Source organism: Micromesistius poutassou (assembly GCF_964030765.1).
Source record: "Micromesistius poutassou genome assembly, chromosome: 22".
Classification (NCBI taxonomy): domain Eukaryota; kingdom Metazoa; phylum Chordata; class Actinopteri; order Gadiformes; family Gadidae; genus Micromesistius; species Micromesistius poutassou.
In genome coordinates this window covers 6,715,321-6,733,472 of record NC_140292.1, presented here as the reverse complement: position 1 = coordinate 6,733,472, position 18,152 = coordinate 6,715,321, and the positions used below count along the sequence as shown (strand labels likewise).

General features: G+C 41.7%; 1 protein-coding gene across 1 annotated transcript; it reads left to right on the top strand.

Annotated features, from left to right (window-relative positions):
• Positions 1–1,710: 1,710 nt before the first annotated feature.
• On the top strand, positions 1,711–16,427 carry antxr1b (ANTXR cell adhesion molecule 1b; the record flags this gene model as incomplete). Its single annotated transcript, XM_084486282.1, has 19 exons — positions 1,711–1,871; positions 4,014–4,085; positions 4,255–4,326; positions 4,431–4,512; positions 4,766–4,799; positions 5,325–5,404; positions 5,591–5,659; positions 5,754–5,834; positions 5,939–5,999; positions 6,494–6,592; positions 7,810–7,879; positions 8,909–8,987; positions 9,878–9,973; positions 10,290–10,331; positions 10,684–10,779; positions 11,547–11,714; positions 13,621–13,701; positions 14,954–15,411; positions 16,062–16,427. The coding sequence occupies 18 exons, from the start codon at positions 1,711–1,713 to the stop codon at positions 15,401–15,403; spliced, it is 1,893 nt and encodes a 630-aa protein (XP_084342408.1). The 3' UTR covers positions 15,404–15,411; positions 16,062–16,427.
• Between the last annotated feature and the right edge of the window lie 1,725 nt (positions 16,428–18,152).

Genomic DNA, 18,152 nt, shown 5'->3' with positions numbered 1-18,152 from the left:
ATCATACCTACAACATCTTTAAGATCAATCCCCAAAGCCTTTCTTTCACTAATCAGATTACCATGAAGTGAATCTGATTAGTGAACAACTACATTTTTTCTAAATGTAGTTGTAACAATACATTGTGGATGAAGTCCATTGCTACACACCAACTAGGTGGCTGCCACACTCCACCTGGGTGACTTTTACTGGACTCCTCCAGAGAAGAACGAAGGGGGGTTGTGTTAAAAGCCTGTTTATTGTACAGTTTGCAGATAATGACACATGACCTGGTGCTCCATGCTGCAACGTAGAAGATCTCCCTGAGTGTGATGGCTGGTTTAACCTGTTGCACATCGACTGCTCTATGTGCAACAGGTGTGCAGCCTCACCGAGCTCCAGAGTCCAATAAGTCCTTAAAACAGCCATCATCCACACACATACCCCACAGTAGTGTACTTAAAAATAAAGTGCACCTGAATTTGAAGTGTCTTTTGGTTAAGGACCTCTCCGGAAAAAGTGAGAAACCATGTGCCCAGATAACATGACCTCATAAAGATGTATACCCTGCTCAATAGTGCAAAGGTCCTGTGAGCCCTCAAGCCCTTAAACTATCCCCTGATGTTCTCTGACTTCCTCACAGATGTTAGAGAACATGAGTGAAGTCTGAAGACTGAAGTGATTTTTCTTTGAGGAGATCACATTGTCTTCTCATGACCAAGTCACTGACATGTACAGTAGTTACCCAGCATGCAACAGTCACACGTTATGGTTCGGCATGGTTGAATTTCGTCCTTCAAGTCCTCGTTGATTAGATGACCCCATTTCCTTGAATGTCCAAGTCACTCTCCACAAATTAAAAATATCCACCCATATAATAATAATAATAATAATACTACTCTGAAACAAACACATACAACAAATGGATGGATACTCCTCAACAATCCTGTGAGTCAAATGTAGACAGTAAAGTATTGCAATGCAGTTTAGAAGTGAAGAAAATAGTTTAATAACATATTTGTCATTCAAAAGTATTGTGACGTGATGACAGTTTTGTGTCCTTAAGTTTGGTATGGTATATGTATGTATTAGTGATATTTACATTATAGTTTTATAGCAATAAAAATAAAAGAAAGCTATAGGAACGCTATTGCAATGAGCAGATCTACCATTTTCTTTTATCCATAACATTCTTTTAAAGTAAAACGTTAGTCATCCTACTCCCTATTTCAAGTTCCATTGTGTACCACTGAGTGGCAATAGTGCATAGGATGTGATACAAATAAACACAAATACATTCGAATGGAAAACAAAAAAACCCAAAGAACCAAAGAAAATAACTCACAAGAATACCTTCATAGGTTTACAGAAAATAGGGTTAGGGTTTCAGCTTTAATGCAAACCACGGAAATTAAGAGTAGAGCTCAGACAGAAGCGTCGCTAAAAAGATTTGAGTAGATTTGAGTGTGGGGAGAGGAGAAACATAAACATTGCCGGTCTGAAGACCCTTCACTCCTCCTCCTCCTCCTCCTCCTCCTCCTCCTCCTTCTCCCCCGCTCACATCTGCTGCTGTGGAGATGGGGAACCGATGCAGAAGTCAGAAGTCATTTGTCGAGGGACGACTTTAAGGGGAACCAAGAAATAACTTTTTGACTTTTTTCATTGAGTTGCTGCTGTTCTCTCTCTGTATCTCCAGAGGAGGTGCAGTGTGGGAGGCGGTCTGAGGGGATAATGCCCTGGGGCTGGTGCAGGCAGGTACTGCTCGGTGTGGAACTGGGAATACTGGCGTCTTTCCTGGTGGCGGGCTGTGCAATACAGAGCATATATGCACAGGAGCGGGCGGTGGGATCCTCCTGCTACGGGGGATTTGACCTCTACTTTGTCCTGGACAAGTAAGCGCGATGCCGCCTTTCTTCTCCTTCTTGTCCCGCAGAGTGGTTGCTTTAGAGTCTAGAATGTGGTTTTGGTGTAAACATCACAGACACGTGGCTGCAAGCGGCTTCCAAGTTGAGGTTGGGAAAGCCAACAGTGTTTGTTTTGCACACATGTTGGTGAGTGTGTGTTGGTGCTCGGGGCCAAGAGAGAGTAGATATATACATAAAAAAAGTGTTTGTATATGTGTGTGTGTGTGTGTGTGTGTGTGTGTGGTGTGTATGTATATATATATATATATATATATATATATATATATATATATATATATATATATAAAAGTATATTCAATGTTAATTTGAATAACTATTTATTTGCATATTATAACTCAGATCACAAGAAGCAGCTTACAGAGGGTCATGGGGTGACTTGACGTCAGGATGCTTATAAATTATAGCTTGATGGATATTAGTGATAGCCTCATGCTTATAAATGTGGGTTCATGCAATAAATGATAGCTTCATGCAAATAAATTATAGTTTGATGCTTAAGAATGATATAGCTTCATGCTTATCAATTATATATTCATGCTTATGAATGATAGTTTGATGCTTATTAATAATAGCTTCATGCTTTGAAATTATAGCTGGCTAGGGTGAGGGTTGTTGGTAATCTAAAAGGGAATGTCCCTAAGTATGTTAATAGATGTGAATTATGATGCCACGTAGAGCCGGCTGTGGGCTCTGTGGAAGGTTGGAAACCATACTTGCTGGTCCGCTGCTGAACAAGAACTGAATTACAGTTTTGTTTTGTTCAATAATGAAGCTACTGCTTGAGCAATCGACGTATGTCATCAAAAGAGAAACACATGTTGTTTGTTTTTGACTTTCAGTCATGCAGTATCTCAATTCAGATCTCAATTTCACTACATTTTTAAAAACCTTCAATAAACCTGACTTTAACTCACAAAATGTTGATCATAATTGTGTAAATAAAATGGAAACAAGAGCTTAAGATAAAAGCTTTCTCTGGCTTTGACCGCAATTGATGCTGGGATTTTATTTCGTAAATGAAAAAAAAGATTATTTGGCACAGCTCGAGTACCAACTGACAGTCACAATCAGTGCCCTTTGTGATGTTGGAACTCGCCCCGAATATCATATAATTTTTGGCACATCTTGTGTAGCAAAAGTTTGGCACAGCTTGTGCATCAACAACGTCAGAATCAGGGCTATTTGTGACATCACCCCATCTTATTGTTGATGGATTCTCCAGGCAGAAACCTGCTGTCTGAATCACCTTTTTATTATCTGAGCTCAAAGCAAGAGGCGGCTGTAAACTTTGTTGACAGAAAACGTCTGGTCATGCTTTGTAAGATTCCATTCTATAATACACCAGGTCATTGTCTGAATAAAACAACAAACTAAATATAACCAGATCTCCCCCCCCCCCCCCCCCCCAAACCCAGCTTACTTGGTTATCGTGGCCTAACCTTCCCTGGCAGCTTGTTTTACTTGCTTTGCTGAAGTGCTCCTTGGGGCTTTGCTCTTTGTGGAATCCTAACTATTAGAGTTAACTATTACTCTAAATCTAAACTGTGACTCTCAATCTTAACCATTACTCTCAATCCTAACCATTACTCTCAATCTTAACCATTACTCTTAATCTTAGATATCACTCTTAATCCTATTAATTTTTCTTGAACGCAAAATAGAAGAGTCTCTGAAACCGTTTCTCCATTGGAGCCAGACGCTCCAGAGAGAGGAGCTCTTGGCTCTCTGCGTCTCTGGGAAGTCGTGTGGTAGTAGGAATGGAGACACAAGGAGAGAGCTGGAACAAAAAACCCAGAACAATGTGCAGATGTTTACCTGGAGAGACTGAGGATTTGTTCAGTCTACATATCTGGCTGCATGAACAGTGATTGCTCAAAGCAAAATCACAACAATACTTATTCATTCCTTCTGTGATGTCATCCTATATAGTTTGCTTTTTATGACATATCTTCTTTGTAACCATTTTGATTTTGTTGACGTTGAGAACAATGAATGCTGTATTAAATCTAGCATTGTTCTGTCAAAACTGAGTGGTGCACTAAACTTCATGAGCATTTTCTCCAAGGTTTAAAGAGGTCGTCAATGAATAAATGAGACTTGTCCTCCCAGGTCTGGCAGTGTGCAGCACCACTGGAATGAGATCTATTACTTTGTGGACCATTTGGCTCACAAGTTCATCAGGTCGGTTTGATTAACTACTACTACTAACTAAAGATAAAAAACAAATAAAGATGAAAAAAAAAAGATTGAATACCACTTGTACCTAATGGCCTATTAACATGAGGGTACCGTTCTCTACTGTGTATACCGTGATTTATAGATTCATATGTTTGATGTGTTTTCTCGTTAGTCCTCAGCTTCGAATGTCCTTCATCGTTTTCTCAAAAGAAGGAAGGACTGTGATGGAACTAACTGAAGACAGGCAAGAAAATAAATAAACACAAATTAAAATGAAACCGTTTTCTCTGTCCAACTGCTCTCTAAACGTGTTGCTGCTGCCTGTGGTCTTGTGTGCGTGAGCTGCAGGGAGCGGATAGGCCACGGCTTGGAGCAGCTGCGCATGGTCCAGCCAGGAGGAGACACCGCCATGCACAAAGGTTTTCAACGGGTAAACTTTTAGGCAGAATTTATATTTTGTATTTTTTTTTTCATGTCTTTTTTTTTTAATCCTTACTTCTAGTACTTCTCTGTCCTGTACGTGTGCTGGCGGTTACACCCATTTAATTCAACATCTGGGGTGAATGAAGTATATCTTGTTCTATGTAATAAGTCATTAGGATAATGGTGTGTCTCATGCCAATATCAGGGTGTATTTAACTTTGTAGGTGTTGAAGGAAACCTTTGTGTGTTTTTACCTTCAGGCCAGTGAACAAATCTACTATGCAACAGGGGATGGTGAGAATATTAAAGCTGCCAGTTTCTTAATGTCTGTGACACGCATGCATCAGCTGTTTCCAGTTTGATACACGCGAGTGGCTCTGTTTTTACGATCACTTTAATGCTGTTCATGGCATTCATCCACTCAGCCGACATGTCTCCACGTTTCCTCCTGGCCATTAACATGTGTTTCTTCCAGGATATAAACATGTTACTAACATGACTGCTGCACTTTCTCCAGATTACTTACATGTGACTAACATGTGCTGGGCATCCCCCTGGTTACTAGCATTAGCTCTTTCCAGGTGACTAACATGTGACTGCCATGTCTGCTGCGCTTCCCCCAGGTTACAAACATGTGACTTGCATTTCAGTTGCTCTTAGCTCTTTCCAGGTCACTAACATGTGACTACCATGTCTGCTTCACTTCCTCCAGGCTACTAACATGTGACTAACATGTGACCAACATGTCTGCCGCGCTTCCTCCGGGTCACTACCATGTCCTTAACATGAGACTAACATGTCTGCTGCGCTTCCCCCAAGTTTACCGGACCGCCAGCGTCATCATCGCGCTGACCGACGGCGAACTCCGAGAGGATCAGTTTGACCTGGCAGAGAGGGAGGTAGGAATGTTGTTTACTCACTTTGGAGATCACAAGAAGCAGCCATAATACATAATACAGTATTACAGTGTAGATAATATAACCATGCCAACGTAACAGCTTTTAACTTTTGATTCCAACGTGTGTTATAAAGTAACCATTTATCATCGTTGTGTGATCGCCTCTGACGTCCTTGTGTTCTGTCAGGCCAGCAGAGCACGCCAGCTGGGTGCAACGGTCTACTGTGTTGGCGTGAAGGACTTTAATGAAACACAGGTAAACCCGATCAACCCAATCACCTCACAACCCATCAAAGGGGACCAATCGCTCGCAGTCTGTTCACGTTCCTTTACAAACGTTCCCTCTCCAGCTGTGGACGATAGCCGACGGGAAGGATCACGTCTTCCCGGTCAACGACGGCTTCCAGGCACTCCCAGGGATCATCGACTCGGTACGACTCGGCTGAACTCTTCATGAACTGTACTGTACGGACGCATGTTCTGTTGTTTTAAGCATTAACGCTCGCACGGGCTCTTATTCCATTCTTTCCTCTAGATCCTGAAGAGATCCTGCATCGAGATCCTGGCCGTAGAGCCGTCCAGCGTCTGTCAAGGAGGTAGTGGGAGGTGTTCCCTCCAAATTCATTTTGAACTTGTGTGTGTGTGTGTGTGTGTGTATATATATATATATATATATATATATAAATATAATTTTTTTTTATTGTTATTATTTTTTTTTACAATATTTTATATTCATATATATTAATATATATATACTTGATCACTGGGCCACATTCTCTTTGTTTACATTGCATTTCTGGTACTTAGCCACTAATTTATAATTTATATTGTTTATACCGTCTGTTTGTTCTTTTTGTATCGTCTTGTCCTTACTTTAGCATTTAGTTTAGTATTTACCATAGCATCTATTTTTGTACTTTTTATTTTTACTGTATTTTCCTGTGTTTTTCCACTGCTGCTCTGCTGTTGCAACCAACAAATGTCTCCTACGGGGGATTAATAAAGTTAGATCTAATCTAATTTAACTGTGGTACAACGTTCACCACCACGCATGGCTTGACACCCCTCGTTTGTCTCACTGCACCAATAGAGTCCTTCCAGGTGGTCGTCAAGGGCAACGGTTTCCTGCACGCACGGGACGTACAGAAGGTCCTCTGCAGCTTCCGCATCAACGACACGCTGACACTGAGTGAGTGGAACCACAGGGAGTCAAGGGATCCGCTATTTAGAACCGGCCTTGCGAAACAGAATCATGGCTTCTGCTCTCGCTCATTGATTACAGTTCAGCCAATAGAGCATCTCCCAAAAGGAGTATAATATGTACGTTTGATGTTATTTGTGTTTAAAGAAGATCAAAATAAGTTTGAACAACGATGACCTGCCAAAATTCACAATAACCACCAGAACAAATCAGAATAAATACATTTAATATTCTTCTTACATCAACAAACCAGGATTTTAATTTCTCTTTGATCTAGTTTTAATCACATCCTGTTGTCCGTTCAAGGCTGCCCGGCCTTTTGTTTTTGGAACAACCAAATAAGTGGAACCACGGAGCGGTTCTGATGACTGAGCAGAAAAACAGCCTCACAACACAAGAAGACGGCCAGGAGCTTTGTTTGGAGTCTGCTTCGTATTTGCTCTGTTTTGAAGAACTCCAGTGGGCGTGGCCCGGCGGCACCACCATATTTGAACAGTTGGCAGTGAAGCGTAGACGTTCTGCTGAGAGGGCAGTTTAATAGCCAGGGAATAGAAGCCCCCTTTTGCAATTGTATCCTTCTTCTTATGCCAGTGGATGGAATAGGCATTAGTCTGGAGTGTTCCCACTGGAACTTTAGAAACGACACTCTGATATACTGACCGAGGCAACAGTCGAAGAATTGCCCGTGGGTTTGCGTCAACAAAACACTGGCTCACAAACACTGGCATGACAGCCAATGGAGTGAAGCCAACGGAGTCCATCGGCGGTTACGTAACATTTCACTCTGAAATCATTTGATTTGGTTTGTTTTGGTTGAGAAGAATGTTGAGGAGAGGAGGGAGGGCTGAGGTCCTCCGGAGGCTCGTAAGGTTATAAATCCAGCGTACGTCCATCTGTCCCCCCACCCCCCCCAGCCCCTTAAAGCATCGTCCCAGCTCCCCCCAGCTGCTACATCACTCAGAGCTCCTCACTCCTCACACAGCAGAATGTGATAGCATGCTGTGTATCCATCATACATCTTGATGGTTTGATGCTGCCACTAATGGGTATATTTCTAAAAGGCTTGAAGTGGCTAATCGACATCACACCTGGTGGTAAAATAGACGCCCTTCCAATGATATTTGATGATAATATTATGTGATATATATGAACATATACACGGGTAACAGAGTTGTTTCTTGTTGCCGTTTGCTTCCATTCCACAGTGAAGAGACCGTTGGTGGTCAAAGACACGTACCTCCTGTGTCCAGCTCCTGTTTTAGACCAAGAGGGGACGTAAGTCACTGAGTTAATTCTATTTACACATCAAGTCAATGTGATGGATTCAGCATTCAGCATTGCGTTAACACTCCAGATGTTGTGTTAACACTCCAGATGTAGTGTTTACACTCCAGATGTTGTGATTGCACTCCACATATGTTGTGTTTACACTCAAGATGGTGTGTTTAGAGTGTTGATGTTTTCTTTTGAACATTATTACATTTTTTCTTCTATTTATAATTGCTGTTTGGTATGTATGAATGCTGCGTCAGGAAAGCCACTCAATTTCACTGTACCGTGTTCTATTCTATTTGCACTCAATAGGTTGTGTTTATAATCCAGATGTTTGTGTCACTTCCCTGTGTTAAATTTAATGAGAACAGTTTCACTAAAGGTTGACAAGGAACTGAATGTTGGATATCAGGGCCTAAAATAAGGACCAGCTAAATTTTCACTCAATGCAACTGCATGTGCTATATATTTAAAGGTTGTATGACATGCCACCAGGTGTGAGTGTGATTAGCCGTTACAAGCCGTTTTGAAAATCACAATGACAATGACATCACAGGTGGGTGTGTCCACCTAGATGTGTGCTGGATAGATCAGTCTACCAGCCTACCCAGTGGACTGTAGCAAACGTTGCTCATCTATCCATCACACATCTAGTTGGACACGCCCACCTGTGATGTCATAACAGACAGATTTTCAAAACGGCTTGTAACGGCTAATCACACCACACCTGGTGGCATGTCATGGGACCTTTAATGATAGTGGTTCCACTAAAAGCTGACAAGGAACTGAATGTTGGATCTCGGGGCATAAATTAAGGACCAGGTACTTTTAGCCTTATAACAAATAATCACATGTAACGAAAACCATAACCTTCAGACAATCAAAGGGGTCATAGTAGCTAGAATGACAATAAATGAGGTCATAGTAGCTGGCAAATCCGAATCAGTGATTTTCATTATTCAGCATCAAGCCCCGGTGCCAATTCTTATAGCCAACGTAATACATCAATGTGTGACCTTTGACCTTTTGCAGAACTGCTACTCTACATGTTAGCATGAACAACGGCCTGAGCTTCATCTCCAGCGCTGTGACAACCACTGCAGTCAGCTGCGTAAGTAGGTTATCTTACACACTAGTTACACTGGCTTTGTAATAAAGAACTACAACAACAACAACACAATAGAAGTTAAACATACAAGCTGTGTAAGTAGTCATGTCAACTATCTATATAGCACATTTTGTACAAGGCGGACTCGATGTTCTTCACATAAAAACATGTCATACAATAAAATAAAACAGGACTTCAAAGAGTCCATAAAATACGTTTAACAACTGGATTTAAAAGAATCAATAAAATACACATGAAAACAGGATTTTAAAGAATACATGGAAGATATTTGAAAAAATAAAAAGGAAGAAGTAGAATTAGAAAGAAGAAGTAAAATTGCATTATAGTACTAAGAAGTAGGCCTACTATGTGAAACTACAACAACACACACTAGTGACACATACTAGCTGTGTAAGTAGACCTACTCCCTGGAGATACAACATACATAGAGTAACACATACTAGCTGTGTAAGCAGGCCTACTCTGTGAAAGTACAACATTGGATCAACTTCACAGCATGATTCCCAATGGGGCAGATTATGGTTTTAAAAACAAATCCAATCTGTCCTCAAGTGATTCTTTCCAACAGATGGAATTCATTCACATATTTTGGAGGCAGTCCAGAGAAAGGCTAAGGCTGAGTTTGATCTTAACGCTGAAATCAATTCTAAGTGTATCTTTGGGTATTCATATCCTAGGCCTGGTAAATCCATTATTTTGGTCATCATAATCAAACTTCTATATTGCCATGATACTCTCATGATAATGTTTAGGGTTGATCGTTGTTCTGCTAAAATTGAGATTCCATTAAAAATGTAAAAAGGAACCCGATTACAAAAAGCTTCTCAGGTCAGTGAAATGAGTTCAGAGTGTATCTTCTGCCTCCTGTCTAGTCTGATGGGACCTTCATAGCCATCGCTCTGCTGATCCTGATGCTGCTGCTCATCCTGGCTCTACTCTGGTGGTTCTGGCCTCTGTGCTGCATGGTGGTGGGTCGGCCATCTTGTGTTTTCGCCGCTGGCGAATCAGGGGACTAGAACACAAAAGCAGTCCTTTGAATTGCCAGCAAAAACATTATTTATTATTAGTTCATAAGATGTTAGATATTTATGATTGACTTGACCTGAGGTGAAGTGAAAATTCAAAGCATTCTTCAGAGCTTCCTCAATGATTTTGAGGTTACATAAACAATATACAGTATATATATATATTAGGGTAAGTTCATGAAACATGTAGCTCCAGGAAGAGGACCAGAAAGAGGACCTAACCCTAACCGTGTGTTGACTCTGATGTTGCTGTCCACAGGTCCTCCACGACCCGCCGCCTCCGGTGATGGAGTACAGCTCTGTGAGTCTCTCCTCTTAGAGGTTCCTCTCAGGAGGCTCGAGATGCTAGGGTGGACACGTTTTTAACAATATCATGGACATTTTCTGAATTTGTGATTGAATGCACACAATTTGTTTTGTAATAATTGTATCTTAATCGTTTTTCAGAAAGAAATTGTCCAAAAAGATGATCATGATATCATAATGAGAAAAATACTATAAAATAATTGCTTTAACTACATGTAACTATCATAGTTGAACATTTTCCATAACAAAAGTTATGGAATACTCTAATCTAAATCCATAGGAGTATGCCAGCTGTGTAGCCTTAGCAAGTGTTTCTTCAATACTATACGTTGTTTTCTCTCATTAAGGATGAAGAGGATGAAGGATACCCCAAGAAGCGATGGCCCACTGTGGACGCCTCATACTACGGGGGCCGAGGAGTGGGAGGCATCAAAAGAATGGAAGTAGGTCATACTTCCATGATATTAAATACTCGTTACATTTACATTACATTTGGTCCATTTTTGCTACAGCACTGTGGTTTAGATGAACTGCGAGGAGCAGAGATAGAGGTTGTCTTCATCAGAGACCTTTCCAACCTATTGCAGGATTTATCAGCAGATAAGGAGTGAGTCGTCCGTGGGAGTTAAGAGAGTGAAGTTAATCCAACATGGAGGGACATGCAGGAATTTAAGGAGGTCAGGCTCAAAGCTAGGAATAACTACCAGTGGAAAAAAGTTTCAGCAATAACTTAAGGAGAATTAAATCATCAGAAGCAAAGGATGAAATGTCCCCACTCTGAATGTCTAAGTGAAGATCCTGACCATGACAGTCACGGTAGATTAGGTTACCGAGAAGCCTCTTGTGTTCAGCTCCAACTGAAATCAACAGAGTTTTAAAAGATTTCCTATTCTTTTCCTTTTTTTTTAACCAGATGGCTTGGTGTGTTAGGAAGAGTTTGTGGTGATGTGGTGGACTTGGCTTTTCACTTAAACAGGCCTATTAAAAAGCCTGCAACTTGTCTCTGAACTAAGGCCTGTTAAATAAGAAATAATATTAGTTTTTCAGTTAACAGTCAATGTTGTGAAATAATACTCTCTTTAACATCGTTCATTCAAGTTTTTGACAAAAATAGTATGAATGAAACAAAAACCCAGTGTGCCTATGTGAACATGAATAACGTCAATGTCTGCCAGATGTTAAATAAACCAACTTCGGTTCCCATGTCCAGGTGTACTGGGGGGACAAGGGGTCCACAGAGGAGGGGGCTAAACTAGAGAAGGCCAAGAACGCCCGCGTGACGATGCCTGAACAAGACTTTGACTTTCCGCCGCCACGGACCTTCAACAACGGCGTGCGCCGACCCGTCCGTCCTCAGAAATGGTATTCACCCATCAAGGTAAACATGTTGTATTTATGTAACCTACGGCAGGATGATCTCACAGGACTGAGTCATCATTTTTGGTCAGGCTATTTTTGGTCAGTTAATGAGACGTAAAAGGGTCCTTATTGTATAACCAGGTGTGCGGTTGGTCATTGCAAGCAATTTAAAAACTATTTCCACTTGTGACAGCAGAAATGAGAGTTCCCCCCGAGAATGAACCAGGTTTCACAGTGCACCAAGTAGGTGACTGTGGACTGGTCTGTATAAACATATCACACGCCAACTTGTGATGTCACAAACATGTGAAACGGCTTAACGTTTAAGCGTCACTTTATTAGGCACACCCAAAATAGCCAGGCTGCAACTCAGCACATAAAACACAAACGGCCGAACTCTGATTTCATCTGTCGTTCGATCAAACAAGATCCAAGAGCCTGATGTTCGGTGCCAGACATGAGGCCTGCAGCCTCAGAAACTGCTGACCCGCGGAGCTTTTCACATACCACAGTCCTTCTCCTGGAGTTACCAGATAATAATCTGAGAATACCAAACAAAAGTCAAGGCAAAAGCAGTTCTGTGGATTTTCTGTCCGACAGGAAAGAACACAGCCACCTACGCGACCACTCTCTGCTTTGGTTGTCTGACCTTAGCGATAGAGGCGCACACCCCGTTGGACTCCTGTCAGCCAAGAACAGGAAAATTTGTCTAGCATAAGTCTTGATTAAACTACGCGATGAAGCTTCCTGCTTCCACATGCAGAGTCAGCTCTTAAACTGGATTTAAGAAAAACTGGATCTGTAGCAGACATGAGGTCTGATCATACCAGTGGAGCACATTGGAATGACATGACCTAATGTGCATGCAACGAGTGTGCACCAGGGTGTTGTAGCAGAATATGGTGGATTATTCCACCATATATAGATGACTTCATAGTACTCGTGCCCAGACATACATAGACATACTTGTACATAGACCTGCACAACTCCTGCAAAATATCTTAATCCAATAGAGGAACTTTCAAATTGGTTGGTCTGTTGTACACAGTGTATTTTATACAGTCTGTATATAAGTGTGGTGAAAACATTCATACCATACTTATATAAACCATAAATGCCAAACATAACATATAAACCACACAAACCATACTTATATAAACCAAACACAATAGGTCAACGTCTCACATGTTTTTTTTTTAGTGTCTCTGTTTCTCGTGTTCCTGTGTTCAAGGACACACTAAATAGAATCGGATCCATAACATGCTAGTCAGCTGTATTAGGTTCAAAACACAAGTCAGCTGTAGAGACGAATGAAAACCAGACGTGAATCAAATGGAGCTGACCTCTGATGCATTAAATCTCCGGAGCTGGCGTGATAACTAACCAAATATTTGCCTCTTGGAATACATGCTTCTCTCTTATGTAATCCGTTTCTATGGGACACGTCTCTCTCCTAGCAATACCGACCAGATACAGCCCCGCGGCATTGTGTGACACTAACAAGGAGTAACACAACATTCACAGTAACATTCAGTAACATTCACAAGGACTGAATGCTGTAGTGTTTGTTTTGTTTCAAACCCATTACATTAACATTTAGGGCATTTAGCAGACCTTTTTATCCAAAACGACTTACAATAAGTACATTTGTCAGAAGAAAGACAAACAATATATCGCTGTCTGTACAGTAAGGATGTTCATAGAACCAAGTGCAAAGGAGTTACAATTGTTAGGTTAACCCATTCCCCGTACACAAGAAAGATAGCTAGGATAAGATGCTTCACAATGACTAGTACTATTTTTAAGTGCAAGGACATACAACATACAATATGTGCGTAAGAGGGGGGGTGGGGTACCCATACATAGAATGGAAAGGTTTTTGGAAGCGGACGATAATTTGTGGCTGTTTTTTGTTCCCTGGCCAGGGTAAACTGGACGCTCTGGGCCTTCTGCTGAGGAAGAGCTATGCCCGGGTCTCTGTGATGCGACCGCACCCAGGGGACAAGGTGAGGAATGCACTCATTTAACAGCTAATGTGAAACCTCACCCGACAACAGCTGACCAACAGCTGACCACCTCCAACAGGGCTGACACACCGGCCTCATGTTGGTGTGTGTTGGTGTGTGTTTGTCATCCATACAGGGTGACAAGCATGTAAGAAATAACTGATAACCTTTCAAATTTTGGGGGGGGGGGGGGGGGGGGGGGCAGAATACCTTTAATTCACAACTTTGGAAGCAATAGCAATATCCGCCATGGGGAAGCTCCACAGTACCTTCATAGGAATAATAATCATCAGAAAAAGTTGACAAAGAGCTGCAATGCAAAAGCCATCAAAGAAACGAAGATTTGGGATCCCTGATAAGTATTATCTGGGCTTATTAGGACTATTGCAGGAAATTTACGATTATTGTGATAAAGATAAAACATCTTTGAAATGCAACACAGAAGCAAAATAATACTTCATCAAACTCTCACTGGCTGCAGAATTAGCTTCCTTGGAAAAATAAGGCGATAAATCTGTAAACTTAGCCTTGGACTCAACAAAAAATAGTAAACTTAATAAATGTACTAACTAAGCACAGAGCCCTGGTCCTCAACCAATCAGAGAAGGAGAAGAGTGAGGAGGAGAGAGGGAGTCAAAGAATGATGCAGCTTCTCATTATTTAGCATGGATTAATCCCATTCCAGGGTTTTAAAAAAGGGCTTTTTGTCTGTAAAAGCCATCAAGAGTAGCTGTCTACCCCCCAGCTCCATCCAGCTTCACCAGGGCCAGCTTGGCAGGCACCCTGCTTTCCTTCCCGACACCCACTAATAAGACTAGCCCCGGCATTTCCTCTTTCCATCTCTGGAGAACTCGGTGCTCCTACTGCCAAACAAAGACTGCGCCACACACTACCTTCATAGGGAGAATATTCAGCAGCCATGTTGAAGCTCCACACACTACCTCCATAGGAAGGATATTCAACCGCCATGTTGTAGCGCCACACAGAACCTTAATGGGATAATATTCAACACCCGTGTCAACTGGAGAAATAGTTGACACACAAAGAGCTGCATTGCAAAAGCCATCACAAAATGACGATTTTGAATCACTGATAAGGATTGTCTGGGCATATTAGAGGACTATTGCAGGAAATTTAGGATTATTGTGTATAAGTAAGACTTGCTGAACTTTAACTGACCTGACTGTCTCTGAACTTGGCAAGAGATGATCACATGACCCCTGACATTTCATTTCTTGGATCCAATCCACAGGGCAGGTGTATCAACTTCACCCGCGGGTCCAAACCCAACGTGGGCCCCCGCTACCCCATCTACAACCACCCGTCTACGCCCATCTACACCCTGCCCCACAGCTACGGTCACACCGCCGTCTCCAAGGGCAACGACGTCTTCTACTCCGACATGCCTCCGTCCCCCACCTCCATGCTGCCCCCGCTGCCCTCCACGCCCCCTCCTTCCTCCATCACCTCCCCCGCCTGCACTCTGGAGGACCCTCATTCTCCTCCGCCCAACAGAGCCCTGCCTTCACCTACGTTCTCCACAGCCATCACCCCGCCACCGTCCCCTCCCGCACAGCAGGAGCAGTTCTTGGGCCTGGCCACGCCCCCATCACCAACATCAGGCTTTCTGCCTCCTGCACCTCAAGGACCTCCCCCCTGCAGAGCCCCGCCCCCCTCCCGCCCTCCACCCAGACCGTCCTAGTGGTCCAGGTCAGTAGTGGACTTCATAGTGGTCCAGGTCAGTAGTGGACGTCCTAGTGGTCCAGGTCAGTAGTGAACCTCTTAGTGGTCCAGGTCAGTAGTGAACCTCTTAGTGGTCCAGGCCAGTAGTGAACCTCTTAGTGGTCCAGGTCAGTAGTGAACCTCTTAGTGGTCCAGGCCAGTAGTGAACCTCTTAGTGGTCCAGGCCAGTAGTGAACCTCTTAGTGGTCCAGGTCAGTAGTGAACCTCTTAGTGGTCCAGGCCAGTAGTGAACCTCTTAGTGGTCCAGGTCAGTAGTGAACCTCTTAGTGTTCCAGGTCAGTAGTTAATGTACTTGTGACCAAGGTCAGTAGTGAATGTACTAGTGATCGAGGTCAGTAGTGAATGTACTAGCGATCGAGGTCAGTAGTGAATGTACTAGCGATCGAGGTCAGTAGTGAACGTCCTCGTGGTCCAGGCCAGTAGTGAACTACTTCAATAGGAAAAGTTGTGCTAAAAGATTTGGATTATGAGACTTGAAATCTGGCTGATATTCTTTCTTTCCAGAAGCCTGGAAATAAAATACTTTTGGAAGGAAAAAATGGAAATAAAAATTGGGGGGAAAACATTGCAATGCCAGAGGCTAATAGTGTGGTATTTTCTTTCTTTCTTCTTTTCAGAATATGAAAGGCTTGAGACGCGTGTCTGTCTGGTCCTACAGATGAAGAGCAGCTTGCTTCGGGTCCTTAGAGTGAGCACAGTTTCTTTATGAACCCAAAGTAGTCAAGAGATTTTGAATCTAAGGACTTTATTTTAAGAATAGTTGCAAAATTTGTCCCTGGAGTTAAAACCAGGTTTGCAATTCACTTTTCTGCCAATTTTTCTTTTTTCTCTTATTAACTGTTTTTAATCTGTTAATAATCCATAAACTCAAATCGAAAGGCCTCAGCAACTGACTTTGAATGTTTAATGAAAGCCATTCCTGGTGTGCCCATATGTTTTTATAAGTATATTATTTTGTACATGCCTGGCCGGTCCAAATGTTTTTATATGACTTAGAAAATTTAGTATTTTTGGGCTGACACACACACACGCACACACATAGACAAAATACTGCAATCCAACTGCAGTGTGCCCAGTGAACGTAAGAATGAAATGAAAAAGTGAACACATGAATGAACTGTTAAAGTGAATGTATGAATGAACTGTAAAAGTGAACTTATGAATGAACTGTGAATGTATGAATGAAATGTAAAAGAATAAAACTCTCGTCTGCATATTTGTGTTAATGTTGAGCCTTTATCCTTGAGTTGTGTATTTTAAGTTGTGCATCATGTGCACGACTTAAGGGTACTACGGTACTACTTAAAGGTACTACGTGTAAGAATCAGAATTTGTTTTCATTACTGACTCCATTGGCCAGTAAGTGAACTGCAGCCTGCTGGAACTCACGCATTGAGTACAAACTTTGTGGGTTGAAACAATAAGAATCATAAACCGACATTGGTTATCAACATTAATGAAGGTACAAAAGAAAATGCTTGGAAAGAACAGACATTTTGGCCACCATCTATGCTTAGACATCACTTAGATCCTTTTCCTGGCGAAACCGCTAACCGTGGTTCAGTTATAACAGAAATCACCTAAAAGACTGCTCTATGCAACGCAGAGAGTGGGGGAAGGTCTTTACGTTTTCATATTGGCCATTTAAAGTGTTTTATGCATGTGAAAATCCTACACAAAGTCAATTTAAAATCTTTCTGCTCCTTCTTTGGCAATGGTTGAGTCATCATAAAATAATATTGCCTTGTTATAAATGATTGAATCCTAAGATTCACAGACACTTGATATTCCCCCCATTTTCTTTTCTTAGCTTCTGTTTTAGCTGTTGAAAGGAGACCCATCCAGACAGACAATCCTGTGGGAAGTGAGCTCATCCGTTGTGCACGTGAAGTGTGCACATGAAGCATGCACACTTCACGTGCACAGGACTAGAAGGCAGAATGCAGGGAGTAGGACCAGCCGTCACCTGGAAGCACAATATAACCTGACAGCCTAATGACATTACCCCAAATCCTTTGTTTTATACACGCTTTATACATTGCCAAGTAGCTTAGGACAAGAATATAGGGTCTTGTTTTGTTCCTTTATTGGAAACTAAACCAGCTGAAATGTCAACCCTTAAAAGGGGACTTTAAACTTAATCTAATAATAAATCTAAGCTATTGAAAGGTTAAAACAAGAAGAAAGACTTTTAAACTGCTTTTCAATTATATTTTATAAGCTGTGCAAACAATGGCATTCCTTACCTTCATAAAGAGTGACTCCTTTTAAACCACTCTAAACCACAACCCACAGTTCTTGGATGTGCTCATATCTATTACACATATGCAAAAATAGTGGTCAGGCAAACCCAAAGACACCTTAGTGTTCAAACCTTCATTCTTCAAGCCAGCTGGTGATAGTTCTGCAGGAGAGAGTTGTGTCCAAGTCATTTTCATTTCTTTAACCTTCTTCAATGCCTTAAAAGGCAGGCTTCTGCATGTCATCGCCAATTCTCCACTGAATGAGTCAAATGTAAAATCGTAAACTAATTTGGATATAAATTTGTTTAATGACATATGCATATACCAACAAAAAAATGTAAACGTGACACATTATAGAAAGTGTAAGAAATTCATATTTTGACCTTTGAATTAAAGCTAGGTTCCAAATTTCCCTTATCCAGTTTGTGGAATTCTGATTTCATCACATCTATATCTATATATATA